We start from the raw sequence: 18,202 nt of genomic DNA on the forward strand, positions 1-18,202 counted from the left end.
CAGCCCCGCCTGGGTTCCGCGGGCCGCCCCGCCACTGCCGGGCTTCGGCCACAGACGAAAGCCGCTACCTGCGGCCCGCCCCCGCCTGCCGGCCGCGCCCGGCCCCGCGGGGCGCCGGGGCGGAGCGGGGCCCGGCCCGCCCCGCCGAGCCGACGGCAAAGTTGTGCCGCCAGCTCGGGCCGCTGCTGCTCGCCCCGTCCCGTCGCGTCCCGGCCGCGGGCAGAGGCTCCGCGCCCCCGGCCCATGGATCCCGAGGCGGCGGAGGACGAGCTGTCCCGCCTGCGCGCCCTCTTCCTGGCCTGCGACGCCAGCGGCTCGGGCCGCATCGAGCGGGAGGACTTCGCGGCGCTCTGCGCCGAGCTGCGGGTGCAGCCGGCCGAGGCCGAGGCCATCTTCCAGCGCCTCGACAGCGACCGCGACGGGGCCATCACCTTCCCGGAGTTCGCCCGCGGCTTCCGCGGCGCCACCCGGCGGCGGCCCGGCGGCGGCCAGCCGGAGGGAGAGGAGGAGGCGGCGGCAGCCTGGGCCGCCGCGGGGCTGGAACAGCCCTGGAGGGACTTCGAGGTGCGGCTCGGGGACGAGGCGAGGTACATCCCCAGGTAAGGCCCGCGCCCGCCGTCGCTCGGCCCCGCGGTCCCGGGGCGGCGGGAGGGGCGGCCGCCCCGGTGGGAGCGGAGCTGTGGCCAGCGGGGTGCCGGGGCTGAGCCCGCCCGCGGGGAGCCCCGCGGCGGCAAACGGCCCCTGCCGCCCTGCGGAGAGGGAACGGCCCCCCCGGAGCAGCGTGTGCCGGTGCTGACGCAATACCCTGCCGGGGGACGGCCGTACCGGAGTTTAGCCTGACTCCTCGTCCGCCGGACTTGCAGGTGTGTAGAGCCCTCCCCACATCTGCTTCCCGGTTTGGAGGGTTTCCAGCTCTGTTATCCAGCGTGCAGCCGCTTGCTCGCTTCCTCTTCGCTGCTCTGCCAGGGACCCACGTGTGAAAATCAGGCCGGTGAAAAGGAATGCAAAGTGCTGCCAGCTCCGCAACTGAAATTTGGGCCCCCGCCCCCCTCCCCCGAACAGCCCCCAGCATCTTTCTTGCACCCCCTTTTTCCTGGTAATTGCAGACCAACACTGCTTTCGCCTCCAGGTTAACGGTGTTCATAAAGGCGGCGCTTGGGCTGAGAAGCTCACTGAGGTCCGTGAGAGCCTTTGCCGTCGATGTCAGTGAAATGACGACAATTTATAGTAGTTTGGTTTGGGATTAAACCCGATTACCAGGGGTCTGTCAGTACCGAGCTGGTTCCAGCTTACAGAGACACATTTTGGTGATTCGCAGTGATCTGCCGGAAACCAGAGGTGCTCAAAATTAATTGAAGTTGTCGGCCATAAACAGTACAGAGCGATTCTGCTTCATTTAAAAATTGTAATTTAAGCCAGAAAACAAGCAATCGGAGTTTAAGGGTTTAGCAGTTAGTTAAAAGGCAGTTAAAAATAATACCTACATGAATAAATACAGACTGTGTCAAGTTTCAGTGGATCCTGGCTGTGAGGTGCACAGGAGCTAATAAAAAGCACATTAGTTTCTGTGTAACTTTTGTAACAATCGAATGTGCAGTTTGTTGTTTTATAGGAGCATGTATCAAATCATTGGCAATTTTTTACCATACCAGTCTCTATATAGTGCACCCTTAATTCTTATCTACCCCAATTATTTCGTTCTAGACAGTATTAAAAATGCGTTTGCGAGATGAAAAGTTTCTTTAGATAAATTTTCAGTTACTTAACCTGCAACTCATGTGCATGACTGGAGTTGATTTTTCTTTTCTTTTTGGACTGGAAGGGTAAATAATATCAGTTAATCATCTTAGACTGCTCTATTCCAGACAGATCAGTGATTTCATACACGTCTTTCTTAGTTCATGATGCCTTCCTTGATACATACTTGCTTTCTACAGAGAGAGAACAACAACAACAAAGTTTCTGAGAATTTGCAGGAGCAGGTAATATCTTAACCTAAAACCAGACAGAAACTCAATAGGAGATGGCAAAAATCTGATTCATGAACAGTGGTGGCTTGTGGAAGCATCTGTCTCCTCTTGGTAACAAGCTTATCTCAGTATCTTGGTTACTATGTTTGCAACATCAGTTTGAATATAGTCCAGTTGTTTGTCTAAGAGGATAGTAGGAGGGAAGGGGAATAGCATTTGTTGGCTTGAGTGTGCAGACATGTCCTTTAGTTTTGTTAAATTTATCATGAGACAATTAATGTAATTTGTGTTATGATTCTTATCCATCAAAATAGCAAACAGAACTAAATTTTAATAGTTAAATACATATGTATCAAGTGGGCAGTAATTTTATTGAAATGCTTCCTATTCACGTTCAGCTTTATAAATAGCTTTGAACATCCTTCATAGTTGGCTGTATTTATTAGGTGTGTGCCAATGTCAGCTGAAGAACAGTGTACCCTTTGTTTTCTTGTTCTTTCTCTTTATTGTCCTGAAGTTCTAGAAGCAGATCTGTGCTCAAGGGTTTTTTTTTTCCCATTTGTGGCCCACTTTTTTTTTTGCTGAAACATATGTGTAAGTTGTTTTTTGTTTTTTGTTTTTTTTTTGGTGTGTGTGTGTGTGTGAGTAGTCCCACTAAAATCATTAGGACCACTCATGTAAGTAATGAATATATTGAAATTGTTTGATGAGTCTGGGCGTAGGAGAGATTTTAAGCAACAGAATATAACAAAAATGTGTAAAGTGCAAGCCGGTACTTTACAAAAGTTATTTATCTTTTAATTTTTTAAAAATTGTTTTATGAGTTCAGTCTTTATTAGGGAAAGGCAATACTTTGAAAAACAGGCCTAACTTGGAGCACACTTGCATCTTCGATGCTATAAAACAGTTAGTGCCCTCCCATGGTGGTTTATTGCTCTTCATATGTTTGCTGTAACATTGGTGTTGAAAAATGCGCGTAAAGTAATTACAAAGAAGAAACTTCTCAAACCCAGATGAATGGAGTTTGTTGTCCATATTTTTTATCTCAATCATGTGTTTTTTCTCCTGATCATTTTCAGGTTCAGCCCGTCAAAATGCTGTGCATTCTGGCCCTAGTCTAGCAAAACACTGGCACACATGCTTTGATACTGTTGTGGTTTATAGAGTGAGAAACAGGGCATAGCAGATGGACGTTGTGAGAAAAAAACAGGGCTGCAGTCGGGAGAAACCTGCGCAGTAAACACCTGTGGTCTCTGTCATTCCTCAGCTTGATTGAGTGTTCATGGAAATAAAGGGGAAATTTTTCACTGATATCAATACACGTGGCTCAGCCTCTTTTTCTGTGACTGAGCTTTTTAAAGCCGTAAATAAGCCTCCATAATGAGGTGGGAAACTCAGTAACAGATCAATATCATGACCCAGTCCTCAGTGTAGTAGCAGACATTAAATGCAGCATTGTTCACTGTCAGGTACTGACTCATTCCACATACTAAAATAAGCAAACTTTGAATTTAGTCAATTTCTAAAAAGATAGTTTTGTTATGGGATTAATCCTACCTCTATGTAGTTTGGTGTATTGGTTGTACAGTTCTGTTAGCTTATACTTTGAATCATCCAAGTCTGTTCTGGAGATGTGGTTGTATCAGTTGCAGTTAAACAGAAGTAGTAACATGAAAGAGTTTCTTTTCAGCCTTGCTCTCTCTCTCTCTCCCCATCTGAACAGATCTTTGGGAATGAATTCAGCTGAATTTCTTGGTAAGGTGGTCACTGTGAGTCAAAGCATTGTTTGCTGTAGTATTTACATGTACTCCGTGGGCAATTGTGCCTCTAGCACAAAAAAAAAGTGGAAAGTCTTTCCAGGCTGATGACCTAATATAATGTGTGTAGTCAGATTTTAGTAGAATTGTGTAGAGGGTATTTTTGGGGCATTAATTTCATTTAAAGTGCATTTCATTTACCTTTCTGTGTTTTTATATTCAATTGGGTATAATGAGTAATTAAACACAAAAGATTGCAATGCCTTTGGTTTACATGTAGTGAATTGTCAACTGGAATGTACCTGTGTGAGCCGTAGGAGATCTGTTTTATTGAGAACTCAGGCATGTTTGTTAGTTTGTGCCTCTAAGAAGAATTTGCAATGATACAGGAGTAGACAAAAAGGGAATTTACCTATCTGGTGCTCCAGGCAGTGGGTGCTCCATTGTACTGTTTGCATTGGGAGGTTTTAGCCCTTCACCATGTTACTAGGTGTTGCATTCTTTTTTAATATGCGACCAACCTCAAATCTGTTTGCATTTCAGTGTTAAGATTGAAGGTTTCCTCCACACTCCTAATAGGCATGTGCTTCTTTAAGCATGTGGGAAAGCCTCCTAATGGCAATGCTTTTCCATTCCTCAGCTTGAGCAAAGAATGATCCAACATCCCCTGACACTTAAAGAGACAACCTGTGTTTATGTATGTTATGATAGTTATTAGTATCTGTAAATTACAGGCAAAAAACTCTCCAGAAAACACATTTTGAAGTTTTTATGTCAAAGACTTTCAATCAGAAAGAAAAGACTTGGGACTTTGTGTGCTGTGTGCATTCTTGTGTATTGGGGGATTGTTCTGGGATAAACTGAAACTCTTTAAGCCCTACCAGGAAATTTTTGTGTGATATTTGGCACGTTGGATAATCCGATTGGAAAATGAACTAAATTAATTTGAGCATGAATGGGTGGATGAATCTCGAGAAGACAGCTTGTATCCCTATTTCAAGTTAAATTCTGCTTCCCAGGATACTCATACTTCATTGCTTTGCTTTTTACTCTTGGGGTCTGTTTTTCTTGTGTACCTTGGGCCAAGCTGACTGTTCATCAGACTCTGATTTAACTGCTGACAGACTGTGAGATTTTATGCATCATACAATTCCAGAGTCCTAAAGTGATTATTATAACAGTTCACCCCCAATCACGGCATCTGGAGCTGTGTAGGAAATGTGAATTTATGGGAGGTGACAAAATGAGGAAAGACTGCTGTTTTTAACATGAGCTACTTAAACTATGAAGACAGTTGATGCTCACGGGAGATACTGCTGTATTACAGCAAAGGAAAGGGGCTCTGCTACATAAAAAAAAAATGTCCAAAACCTGCCATGGTCTTGCCATCATGAGCCAGGATGGATTTTTGCCAAAGCCAATACAGAACACAGCATCAACTCTCATCAGTGGTTAGTGTTTTGTTCCAAGAGATGATGAACCATGATATCAGAACTGGAAAGATTTTTTTGGAAGTTGAAGTGTGGTCCCTAGAGAGGAGTTGAAGGCAAATCCCAAGAAAAACTTAATGCTTGGTCCCCAATGCTTGGAGAGAGGACCTCTGCTGTAAGAATGATGTCTTATCTTTTAATACATCTCAGGATACGGGTTTGACAAATGTGCTCTGCACATTGCATCTGTGCATCTGTGTATGATGGATGTCTTTCTGTGAGCTAGAAACCTGGTTGAGCCACCTTAGGTTTTACTGCTCTTCTGTTTTTTGCTTTAATCAGAACAGGATCTGTGCCAAATGACTTAAGCACTGTAGCATTAGTTTTCCTGGTATTTTCATCTCACAAAATCATTTGTTATAACCATGTCCTTTGGAGCATTCTCCTTTCCACAGACTTCATCTTCCCTTCCCTGTCCCGCAGTCTTTTCCACTCATGCCCCACTGGCTCCAAATCACACTGCTGTCTTTAGGCAGGGAACAGTATTTCTTGGAAACATCAAAAATCCCTTCCCTGGGAATCAGCCCTTGTCTGGGCTTTCTCATCTGCAGTTGCAGATTTGTTCATCTTCTTTAAATGCAGCCTGTTTCTGAAGGGGCAGACACAGGAAAAGAAAACATTGTATTAAAAAAACCCATAGTGATTCAGGTTGAGAAATACCTTGAATTTTACACTGTGTTAACATCTCATGTAATCTGCTTTTCCTTGAGGCACTTCATCTAGGAGAAATATTAGGCACTCAGCTGTGACAAAGTAGATCCTTTCCAATTTGAAATGGATTTGGTTGATCTTTTCTGGTGGCTGATGTGATGACATATACAATGTGTCTGGTTTTCAGAAAAAGGTATTTCTCTATTTCTTGCTTGCACACATAGGCTACTGGTCTCCAGTGTAAAGACGAGATTAGATATGTAATGCTTGATCTTTATCTTGCTACACAGTTCAAACCACCTTATGCTGCATCCCTTTGTGCCCATTCCAGAACACAGCTGCTACAAGTGATGAGATTAATTTTACAAGCTCACCTACACTGGGAAGAGGCCACTTAAATAGTTTTATAAAGCTTAGGAATGGGAACATATTATCAGCACGAAAACAAGTTTTCGGTGTATGCTGATTATCTTTGCTTTCACCCGCACCTACAAAAATAGAAACTATATTTTTCTAGTGCATGAAAGATGTCATGGTCAAGAAAACAAAGAGAAAGTGTTTGGAGACCTTAAGTCTACAGGTGAGAACATGGATAAGAAAGAAGATAGAAGTGAAGACAGAGGTCTACTAATTGGCAAGGGATGGTGTTGAGAAAGATATGGATGTACACAGAGGGACCTACAAAATAAGTCCTGCTGGGGAACGCTTTGGTCTAGTTTTCTTGCCTCAGTACAACCCTTGCCCAGCTAAGCCTGACAGCACATGCACAGCTCCTGCCTACCTGAGCTTTTACCTTATTTTGCTGCTTTGGACTCCCTAGAGTGCTCTGCACAGAAGGGGGCTGAAATTCTGCTGGTCACCTTGTTAGTCTCCAGCTTTCTAGAGCAGACCCAGGTAAACATGCAAAATAGCGATGGAAGGAACACGGAATCTCTACCATGTGAATGAGGGAAGGTGGTGTTATAACATCACTGGCACTTCTTTGATTTTCTACTAGCTTATTGCACTTTGTACATCTTTGGTGGAAAACTATACTGAAAATACCACCCTTGTAGTCAGACTAAGGGGCCTGTGTAACATAGCATCCCCTCTCTGACAACTACATAGGGAACACATGTAAGATACTGAGCAACTGTGGAATTATTGTTCTTTGATAAATTCTATAAAGTCCTTCTGAGCTGCATTCAGAGTGTGGATCGTTAGGCAAGCAGTCACTGTATGTTCAGCAAACCAAAATAATACCACGAATTGATAGAAATTAGCATATCTCTGTGGGTTATATGAAATTATGCCACTTAATATAACCTTAGTATCTGATATCTCTCATCCCAGTGTGGTGTGTGGTGGTTTTTTTTGTTAGTTTTGCTTTTTTTTTTCCTCTCCCTCTTCTGCTCCTGCGTTATTCTACCATGGTATTTTAAATCCGTCATATTACAAATTGCGTTATCATCAGGACAGTTTTATTTTCTTTCTGTAATTCAGTAACTCCTTGAAACCATGTGATTACATAACTTTGCTTAAATTAACTTGTGAAGTTGTGAAAATATTGACTAATTATACTTGCTGATTACTAATTTTAAAGACAGCTTATTATTATATTAGTTTATAAAAGCTTTTAGATGAGATAGTGTCAAGCCAGAACAGTACTTGGCCAAAATACTACACTTTTTTGGATACTAGTGTTCCGTGTCTATATTTTGTAGAAGCAGCAGAAAGACATGCATAGTTGGTAGCATAACCACAGTGTCAGATGGTCCAAAGGGACAGTTTCTTTCATGTCATGTATAAAAAAAATGCTCCTTTTATGCATTAGTATTTGTGAATATCTACAGTTCTGTTAGTGTGGAGCTTAAAAGGGTGGAGCTAAATGCATATAAAAGCGATTTCAGGATTTCAAGGAAGACCAGTTTTAAAGGGCAAAGCTGAGTGTTTCTGATGAAACTGAAGAGCATTCTACTTGCCTTTTTGTCCTGCAAAATGGTAGACTATTCAGAGTTCAGGAATCAGCTTGGCAAAACCTTTTCATGAAACCTTCCTTGATAAAAAATTTTGAATAACTAATGAATTTGCAGAAAGAAATAGCATGTATTCAAAGGGAACCGGAGACAAATAAACAAATGGGGCAATATTCATTGCAACTAATCTGTCCTACTGCAGTGGTGTCACTGATCTTTACGAAAGCATGTGAAAACAGGGGAGTGATTGAAAATACAGAATGAGACAATTCCTCTCATAATCATCAAATAGTTACTGCATGTTGATATACAATGTATATAGCTTCATCCTTCTAAAATTCCGTAAATCTAAAATATATTGCAGTGCACTTGCTGCTAATTCATCGTGGATACTTTGAGTGATTAAATCAGTAGCAGTCTTCCCAAACCATGGAAGTGTATTACTTCTTGCTGAAGGCATAAATGATTAAGCAGAGTCCTATTAGTTTTGTTGCATGACTTTCATTTCTTCTTTTTCTTTTTTTTTGTTGCTGCAGTAGTTGTTGAGTCTTATTTTTAATTAGATTTCCCATAAAGTTGCCGTAGAAGCACTCAGGTAAGCCTTCCAGACCCTTCTGATATCCTGCATAATTGTGGTTATGTGGGTGTTGTTTTGCTTCTTAAACCTAAGTACCACTTCATAAAACTGCGTCACTGAGATCCTTTGAATTCGTCTGGATATTAGCTAGTCACTGGGCTAAGGAGGAAGAGTAAATATACAGAGGGTTTTGTATCACAGAGGGAGAATAAACTCTCACAATGACTACCTCGTGCTTCTGACTAGTGTCTTAAAGCAGACTTGCCTGTATGGCAGAGGCTCAGCAGTATGGAGATACTGATTTCTGTCTTCAGTTCTCGTATGTGTATTTGCATACACTTCAGAAAGAAGCTGCAAGAGAAAGTGGCTGTGGCATTATTGTGAAGGGAATGTAAGTTGCAGAAATACATTGCAATTTTCCACTACAAATGTCGTCTGGCACAAAATACAATAAGCAAAGGCCAGATTGATTGTTTGATTCTCTACACCTTCAGCATAAGACACTGTACCTTCAATTTTGCTACTCCATTAATAACCTGTATGGTAGGAGGCCTCCGATATTAACATCATGCATATGGTATTTTCGAACACAGGATTTGTAGTACAGTTTGAGGTAGACAGTAGTTTTAGGGATGTAGTTTAATTTGATTTAAAGGCAGCAGCTGGTTAATCCTGCAAAAGATGGGATGAGAAAGATAGACTAACAACATGACCCTACAATCTTGTGGAAGAAGTTATGTAAGTCCTTAAAGATCCAGTCCTAATTCACTGACCTGTGATTTAGGAGGGAATCAGGAAAACCTTTGCTCAAGTCGTGAATATTCTATGTTAGCATCAAGTAACAAGTAATTGTCCCACTGTTTGTTTACTTTCTAGGAAACAATGGTACTAGTAGGCATCTTGTTGGTGAAATTCAAAGGAAGTTTAAAGGAATATATATTGACTCTCCTGGTTTAGCCCAAGCTGACAACTAAGTATCATGTGGCTGCTGACTCATTCTTCCCTCATCCCGGGTGGGATAGATAGGAGAATTGTGGGGAAAAAAAAAAAAAAAAAGGTAAAATTTGTGGGTTAGGATAAAAACACTTTAACAGGACAGCAAAGGAAGATATAAAGAACAACAATAATAACAATAAAAGGATATACAAAGTGAGGGTTACACAACACAATTGCTCACCACCCAGAAAACTGATGCCCAAGCCCACTCATCAACAATTCCCTCCCCCTGTCAGCTCCCCTAGTTTATATGCTGAGCGTGTCCTGGCTGTGTCCTCTCCCAGCTTCCTGTGAAAATTAACTCTGTGCAAGCCAAATGCAGGCCACTGACCTAGATTGTGCTGAGTTTATGTGCCTGGGAAGACCGATAAAGTCGATCCATCTTGCTGTGGCTAGTGTCATTTCTGTTTTACATGTGATTTGTTTAAAGGGCTATATATATTCACACTGTTTGAAGAAGTGACATTCTTCAGCAGCTAATTCTGAATATGCACAATGTCTGCTTCTATCTAAAATTCAGAACTATTCTGGAATATTTTCTTGTCTGCTTTGGTTAGCAATTTACAGCTCTGAAGGACAAATGCTGAAGTGCTAGGAATTTATGAAATGCAGCGTATGTTACCAGGTCTCAGTCCAAGTGTCAAAAATAAATGGGATTTCAAGCAAAAAGACACTGGAGATAATACGTTTTGTAATGTTTGAAGTACAGCCAGGCTCCAGCTTCAAGCCTACCCAGCATTAAAGGAGGTATGGTAGGAATTCTGTAAATGGCAGTACTTGGAGACACTGCACTAATTATTTGTCCAGCTGTGTGAACTTGGAAATCAGTGTCTTAATGCTACAAACCTGCTGTACACTTGAAATTTAGTTGAAATCTCATGAACTCAAAACTCAGACTTATTTTGTGATACACTCTTATCATCAGAACAAAACTCTGTTGTATAGTAAACTGTTTAGTTCAGAAATCTTACTTTTGTCTGTATGTTGTAATAATACAGAGGGAAAAGAGGACAGATTTTAAGTCTACAATTTTATTTTTATTTTTTGGCTTTTCCTAGTTTTAATATTTCTCACGGTTCTGATAATGTCAGTGTTGTTCTAACGCAATGTTGTTGCCAAGGAAAATGTCCTTAACATTTTTTTTTTTTTTTAAATACAAATTATTGAATGAATAAAGATACATTTGGGGTTTTATTTAATGATATGTTATTTATACATAGTTTGTAGCATAATAGGACAAGGAGCAATGGGTACAAACTGGAACACAGGAGGTTCCACTTAAATATGAGAAGAAACTTCTCAGTGAGGGTGACAGAACACTGGAACAGGCTGCCCAGGGAGGCTGTGGAGTCTCCTTCTCTGGAGACATTCAAAACCTGCCTGGACACGTTGCTGTGTAGCCTCATCTAGGTGTTCCTGCTCCAGCAGGGGGATTGGACTAGATGATCCTTCAATGTCCCTTCCAATCCCTAACATTCTGTGATTCTGTGATCTGATGATCAGATAAATCTGCATATTACTGTGACTACTTGTGAACCTTGACATTACTCTGTTTAAAATATATTTTGAAAAAGAAATCTTTTACATACATTCGAAGATATTCAGAGCACTACATTATGTTTAACGTGACTTCTGGAAATACTGAATACAGCTAAAGCTTTAGCCTTAAAGGAAACCCTCTGCAAGACAGAAACATGTATGAATATAGAAATGCCTCTGGCATCAGTAAATCTATATTTCTTTGTGTTACTGTTATGTTTCTGTGTATTGAAATGAACATTAGCATTTTATTAGATTTTATGGTGTCCTGGAATACTTCAGTTGTTTAAATGGGAATCTGAGCTACAGTAACAATTATGGTACTGTTGTAATAAAATAAGTTATACCTTCAGTGGGGAAATCACATAGAAGAAGCAGAATGCTGCAATGTTGATGACCTAAGCTGTGGAATTACTTCAAATGGGGAAAAAATGCAGAGAATTTACACTGATTGTTGATATGCATATGGTGAAGGTATTAAATAGCACTACCTTCACAGAAGAAAGGAAAATATCATCTGTCTAATGAGGCGGATTATTGATTCAGAGTTTAAGCTTTTCTCTAACAACAAAAATAGCTCATGTATTTGTTATATGTTAGGTATGGTGTTAGACTAGAACTTGCAAAACATTATTCTTGTTTGCATTTCCACCACTGATACGCTGTATTTCTGCATTACTGGCCTGCTTCCTCCACCTTTCTAGACCTGATCTTCCCTTTTCCTTTTTTTTTTTTTCTGTTTAATTTTTAAGTTCTTGCATACCTTTCATGTCCTGGCATATAGTCTGTGTTGCAATCAGCTTAATTTTTCTTGGGACTGCTAAATTCTGTTACAGAATCTTTTCTGGTATTTTGCTTTATGGTAATTCAGATATTGGAACCTAGCTGGCATGTAATGCAAGGGGTTATGTGGCGTCACTCAAAGTATGACCAGAAATCAGTGCTTTTTATGTAGTAACCTGGCTAATAATGTTCTGGTGGTCATGCTGTTCATTGTTTTTGTATATTGTCAAGATTCTTTGCTTTGACAATTCAAACTGTATACAAGCTACGTAAATGAGTCTAGATCAAATGGGAATCAGAATATCCTATTTCTGCATTAGGGCAGATTTTAAGAAGCAGTATAAACTTTAGGAGGGCTTTTAATAACTAAAAGATCTACAGAAACTATATTCTTTCTTCTGTGTGAGATATATCTGTTGTGTTTCACATGAGAATCATATACAGAATTAACTTCTTATAAAAACGATTTTTTTTTCAGGTTATAAAAAAGAGCTGGCATTATGAGGAGCATGGTCATCTGGACTAGAATAATTTGTTTTAAACCAGAACCCTGGATTTTCATTTCTACTACAGCTCCCTTCTGTACTCTGGCCCCCTGCCCTGATACAAGGGGTGTAAATACTAGAAGTCCAACAGCTGAGGGAACATCAAACTTTTTTTTTCTTGAACAAGATATGATCACCTCCCTCTCCCCCCTTTAAACACCTATTTTAACTTAGGTAGTTGGCATTCGTACACATTTTCATTTCTTATGCAGTCGTAAATTTCTTCATGGATTATGATTAACATTAGAGCCACCAACAAACTTGATATACATTATGGACTGATCCAGTGGCATGCTCTTCAATACACCATGAACAGAAGTACAGAAAATTTACTTGAGCTGAAAAATTTTTTCTACAGTAGCTATATAAAGAAGCAGGAAGAGTATACATCATATAGAATAATTCAGACATGCTATGCTGAATGTTCAAAGTCTGTATCTGACTTGCTAAATTTTAAAAATATGCAAAAAGGGAAATATCTTCATTTATAATACATTTAACAAGCATTTTTCCACGTAAGTGTGTTAAAATGGTGTCTCTCTTTTTCAGACAAGAGCAGGTCAGTGTTCTGTATCAGAACATACACATAGCAGAACCCAGATTAATCCAGCCGTACGAACATGTCATTAAGAACTTCATCCGAGAGATCAAACTTCAAAGCACAGAGATGGAAACTTTGGCCATCGCAGTAAAAAGGTACAGTGAGTTGTATTTCTACTTTGGTTTTGCAGTTACTTTTATCTCTATCATACTTTGTTGGATTAAACTACTGGGAGTTAATGACAAAATATGTCATGCAAAGTATTTCCATAAACTGAGTTCAAAGGTTAGTTTGTATGCCCACATGTGTGTAAGCACATGTAGCAGCTTGCAGACGATTCCCTGTTCATATTTGGGATGAGTCCTGGACCAAATTTTTACAGGCTCTATTCTCATTTTTAATGTCTTAAAACATTTTGACTCCTCTTCATTTGCTATAACTTTGAGTTTTAGCATACAAGCTCATTATACTTTCAATTTAGAAACCATATTTTTGCTTCTTCAACTTCAAGAGGTGGGTTTACCTATTGTAACTACTCAGCATTTGCAATCTCACATCATTACTGCCAAAACCAAACAGATTAGCTCAGGACAGAAATCTTGTATGCGTGGATGATGCAAGTTGCTGTTGTTGTTTTGAAGTCTCTTCGTAGGATAACCAGAGGGGCCTTTTATCTCTGTAACTTAAGTTTTCAATATGTATGTATTTCATACTAATAATCAGCTGTCAGCTATTATTCAGAATCTAATTTGCCTTCAAATAAATTTCTGATTTTGGTTCCAAACCATACCAGTTTCAAGGTCTGTGCAATGTTAGACTGTTTCCATGTCTGTCTGCCTAATTTTTTTCATCTGAGGTACGCAGATGTTTTTCACACAACTTTTCTGTCAAGCCGGAGGGCAATTCCTAAGAGAGTATTTATTTTTAAATTTTAGAGCTCAGGATAAAGCGGCAGTTCAGCTCAGTGAGCTGGAGGAAGAAATGGAACAACGAATACAGGCTGCAGAGCATAAAGTTAAAAAGGAAGTGAGTATTTTATATTTACAGAATTTCACAACTACCAAACTCTCAGTGTTCTTAAGCAGGATTGATGGTCAGCTGTGTTTTTGATCCTGATGGGCAGGATCCTCAAAGGCACCGAAGGCAGGGCGTGGATGAAAAGAAGCTATCCATGAGATTGAAGATGTATTCTCTTAATGCTTTCCCAAAGAGAAGTGGCTGCTCAGATGTAACAAGCCAATAAAAAAAAAGTCTTTCACTTTTATGAGAATATGCTGGTCTATAGGAATCTATTTCCAAGACCGGTATTGGAAACAGATTGGAGAAAATGACCTTTCACCATAAAATAGGGGTTTCTAGTTCTCCTAGTAGATGAATTTATATAGAAATTAATACTTAGATCATTTGTTCCTAATTTGTGTATCTGCCTGGAGCGGTGATCTTTCTTTTTCCCCATGCTCATCCTGCAACTATATTTTAGAGAGCTGGAGACATAAGAGAGGGTAATTATGATGACAATGTGTGAGGGTCTGGAACTCCCAAAGTTGATGGGAAATTCTGTTTGAATGTGCTCAATTTTTAGCCATTGTTTTGATCAGCTTGCAGTCTTGCTGGAAACGTACAAGAATCCTTCTTACCCACTGAAAGATATATTAGAGCCACATGTGGCTGTGTAATTCTGAGCAGAAAGCAGTACAGTAAAACCACCCTACCTGTGTTGTCTGCTTCATGTTGAACCATTATTAAATTCAGGAAAGATAAACCTAACTTTATAACGTACTTAACAGTTTATGAAAGTAGTCTGATATGGACGTAGGAGATTCGTTAATTAAATAATGTACCATAGGCACAGTTATTGCTTTGTGGGACATATAATATACTAAATGTCTATATATTTTGTATGGGTTCTTTCACCAAAGCATTTGCAGAATCTGAAGCAACAAAGTGCAGTCTGCTGACTTGCTGATATTAAAATAGTTCACGGTCCAACTCGGTGATGGACTGGACTCAATGATTGGACTCAATGATCCCTGTGGGTCTTTTCCAACCAGGGACATTCTATGATTCTATTATTCTAATTGATCTGTGAAGGTAAATGGTATTCTGACAGATTTGCTTCAAACAGTATCTTCTTCTATACAAGAGGAAACACTCCAACCAAACCATAAAAGTTGGTTGTTTTCCTATAAACAAAAAATATAATGATGTAAAAATGTTGAAGATATCAGCCCAGAAAAACAAGTGTCATAATGTGTTTAACTAATGATAATGCAACCCTCAGTACAGATAAACTTTCCAGAGAGACTAAGCATTTATGATTAGGAAATGGATACATTTGCTTTAGAAAATTTCTGTTCCATAAAAAGTGATAAATCACTGAAAAAAGCTGTAAAAAGATGACTGGGATGCATGTATTCAGTCATTCTGAGAACATCCACAGTAATGTACTAGCATTATGTAAAAACACACCTGCTATGTATTATCCACCTCTAGTCTTCTGTGTTTCTTGTTCTAAAAAGTCCCGAAATTGTCACCGAGTTGCATGGATTGTGATTTCACTGTTCACACCTAGCTGTAGATATGGGCTGTAACTTGTTCCTCGCAGCGCGCTTTCCATTTTCACTTCTAAATTGTTCCCTTTAGCTCATAGCTCCACATACTCCACCTACTAAAACGCCCTGAGAGTAAATGTAAGATATTTACTTTGTGGGATTGTACTAAGCCACTAATCTTAATGCCTTTACGCAAAGCTTTTGTTTGTCAGATGATGTCACTCATGCCACTGGGACACCTGCCTCTGCGTGATAGTATCTGTGGGTTCAGCCTATCCTATATTTTGTTTCTTTGAGGGAAGCAAATAGTTACCAAACAATATTTAGGAGTATATAGGTGCCAACAGTAAGAGAATCCAGCTTAAGCTGATTACTTTGATTATCATTATCACGCACGGATTATAATTTTAAGACACGGATGTCAGCATCACCTACAGGAAAGCACTGAATTCTGAGCAAAGTCCATGTCTGTCTTCTCTGTGTGAAAACTCAGCCTGTCTCATTGGTACCGTGTTTCACTGCTGCATTCTGGTTTCTCTTGTTGTGAAACTGTGCACTGAAGTCCCTGGCAGTGACTGGAGTGAGTTAAACACAAGTGCTCATCTGTGGCACGCGGAACATACTATTCTTCTCATTGCGCTCAGTGTAACTTCCTTTCAAAATCTCTTTGTTTTCATTGAAATAAAACTCAGAATAGTGTACTTGGTTTGATATTGAAACTAAAGATGCTGTCATCAGCCTGCCTTTTACAGAACATGACCCTGTAATATTCCAACACTTGCAAGCAAAAAAATTGAAAAGAAAAACAGAAATAAATAAGTAGTTGATGGTGGCACAGTAATGCTGTTACTAGCACATTGTATGCCAAGCCATAGAAGCCTCATTTGAATAAAAGGAAGTAATGGCCTGATATGTGGGTGTGTATGTATACATCTATATACGCAGTACACACGTAAATTTATATACAAATAAAATTTGAACAATGCTCTCTTTTTCTTTTTTTGGTAAGACATTGAGAGTGTTAAGCAGAGGAGGCTATGACATGAATAGCAAATGCTGAATTGACTCGTATCTTTACTTCCACTTTACTGTTTTATTTCTATAAATATTTTATAAGTGGACCACAGTTATAGAATCAGTATCTGTTGATCTAAAGGAAAGGGCAGGTTGGCATAATGGAAAGACAAAATCACACACATTAGCCTAAGGGGAAAGTGTGCAGTTTCCAAAATGATAAATGCATTTTCTAAGAAACATTTGAAACCTGTCTCAGATTTTAATGAGATAAAAAATATTGCAGGAGAAGCAAAAAGCTGAAGAAGCTCTAAATGAGCTGAAGCGCCAGTATGATACTGAAGTTGGGGATCTTCAGGTGACAATAAAAAAACTTAAAAAGGTGAGTTGAAATCATGACAAGAGTTTTTAAAGTGCTTTAAAAGATGCTGACCTTATAAAGGGCCTTCCCCAAGATGGATAATCATAATTATAGATTTTTAATTTAATTTTATTAGTAAAGGGCAACTGCAAATAGTTTTTTAGTTTATGTTGTCATTCTGTGCTATTGTACTCATTCTGTGTAATTTACTGAAGTACTTATGAAAGGGACCAACTGCTAACCATGTTCTGTTGCTGCGTAATTTTCTAGGTCCATCAAGTTGTTAACACTGCAGTTACCTAGTCTTGTATTTGATACATTAGAAATAGTCTAATACATTGCCTCAAAGTATTTGTAATTCTTAGAATTAGATGAAATTAGCAACCCAAATATAGTAATTTACTATAGTAGAGTAATGTAGTGCCTTTTAGCAGCTAGGGTATTTCTCTCAGATGTTAATGTTAGAAGTGGGTTTATGCTGTAATTTTAGACTGAAATTACTGGTGGAACTAGTTATTAGTAGTCTGGACCTACCTCCAACCTGATCTTTTCGTTTGATACCTAAGCGTAAGATAAACTGAAATCTCAGATATGCATATTGTTTTGCGTTATTTTGTAATTTGTGTTAATTTTGTCATTAGTTTTTGGGCAGAGTTTTACCAGAATTATACTGGCCAATGAGAATATATTTGTTGTTTATTCATACTGAATTGCACTTAAAAGAGGATTGATAGGAATGGAAATTCCTCACAAAGAACATGAGATCTTGTAGTACAAATACTACACAGATGAGGTAATATGTATTTTTTTAATGTTTGTGGGGATACACCTGTTTATATCTTCTCAGTGGCTGGCTTCTGTGTCACTATTTATGCATATTCAACACCCACAGAATGCAAAATGCTTATTAAACACTTCTAAAGTAGTGATTTGTGCATTGTATAGAAAATCAGAAAATTTTGGAGTAATGCTGCCTACTCACACAGTTGGGAAAACCATGGGCTTTTAAAACTTTAATATCTGTGACATGTTTTAGGGGCTATTTAATATAATTTCCATTACCTTTTATGTACTTTGATTCATAAAAAACAATAACATAGATTAATGGTGGGCTTTTTTATCCTTCTAGCTGGAGGAACAATCCAAAAGTGTAAATCACAGGGAAGATGTGGTTGAATTGAAAAAAAGAATACATGATATGTTGCTGGTAAGAGATTATTATCATTAATATATTAATTTAGCCTCAGTTTTATACTTATTACAATACAGATACAGATATATATTTTTTTTTACATATAATACTGGTAAGCTAAGAAATAAACTTTTAGAGTTCTTAATAAGTGCATGAAGACCTTTAACTTGGAAAACACTTGTTCTGTATAAATACATACACATTCTAGGTATAGCATTTAGAAATGGCTTGAGATGATATAGTCCTCTTTTTGTGTAACTGGAATGGAAGAATAAAATT

The 18,202-nt window shown here is 39.3% G+C and overlaps 1 protein-coding gene across 1 annotated transcript in view; it reads left to right on the forward strand.

Moving 5' to 3' along the window:
- Window positions 1–243: 243 nt before the first annotated feature.
- Window positions 244–18,202, forward strand: part of RASEF (RAS and EF-hand domain containing) — a 33,368-nt gene continuing 15,409 nt past the window's right edge. The window contains exons 1-5 of the mRNA XM_065657191.1: window positions 244–599; window positions 12,813–12,959; window positions 13,740–13,830; window positions 16,657–16,752; window positions 17,861–17,938. Of these exons, the coding sequence (XP_065513263.1) occupies window positions 244–599; window positions 12,813–12,959; window positions 13,740–13,830; window positions 16,657–16,752; window positions 17,861–17,938 (768 nt within the window). The remainder of the gene's footprint in view (window positions 600–12,812; window positions 12,960–13,739; window positions 13,831–16,656; window positions 16,753–17,860; window positions 17,939–18,202) is intronic.

Source organism: Caloenas nicobarica, chromosome Z (genome assembly GCF_036013445.1).
Source record: "Caloenas nicobarica isolate bCalNic1 chromosome Z, bCalNic1.hap1, whole genome shotgun sequence".
NCBI classification, from domain to species: Eukaryota; Metazoa; Chordata; class Aves; order Columbiformes; family Columbidae; genus Caloenas; species Caloenas nicobarica.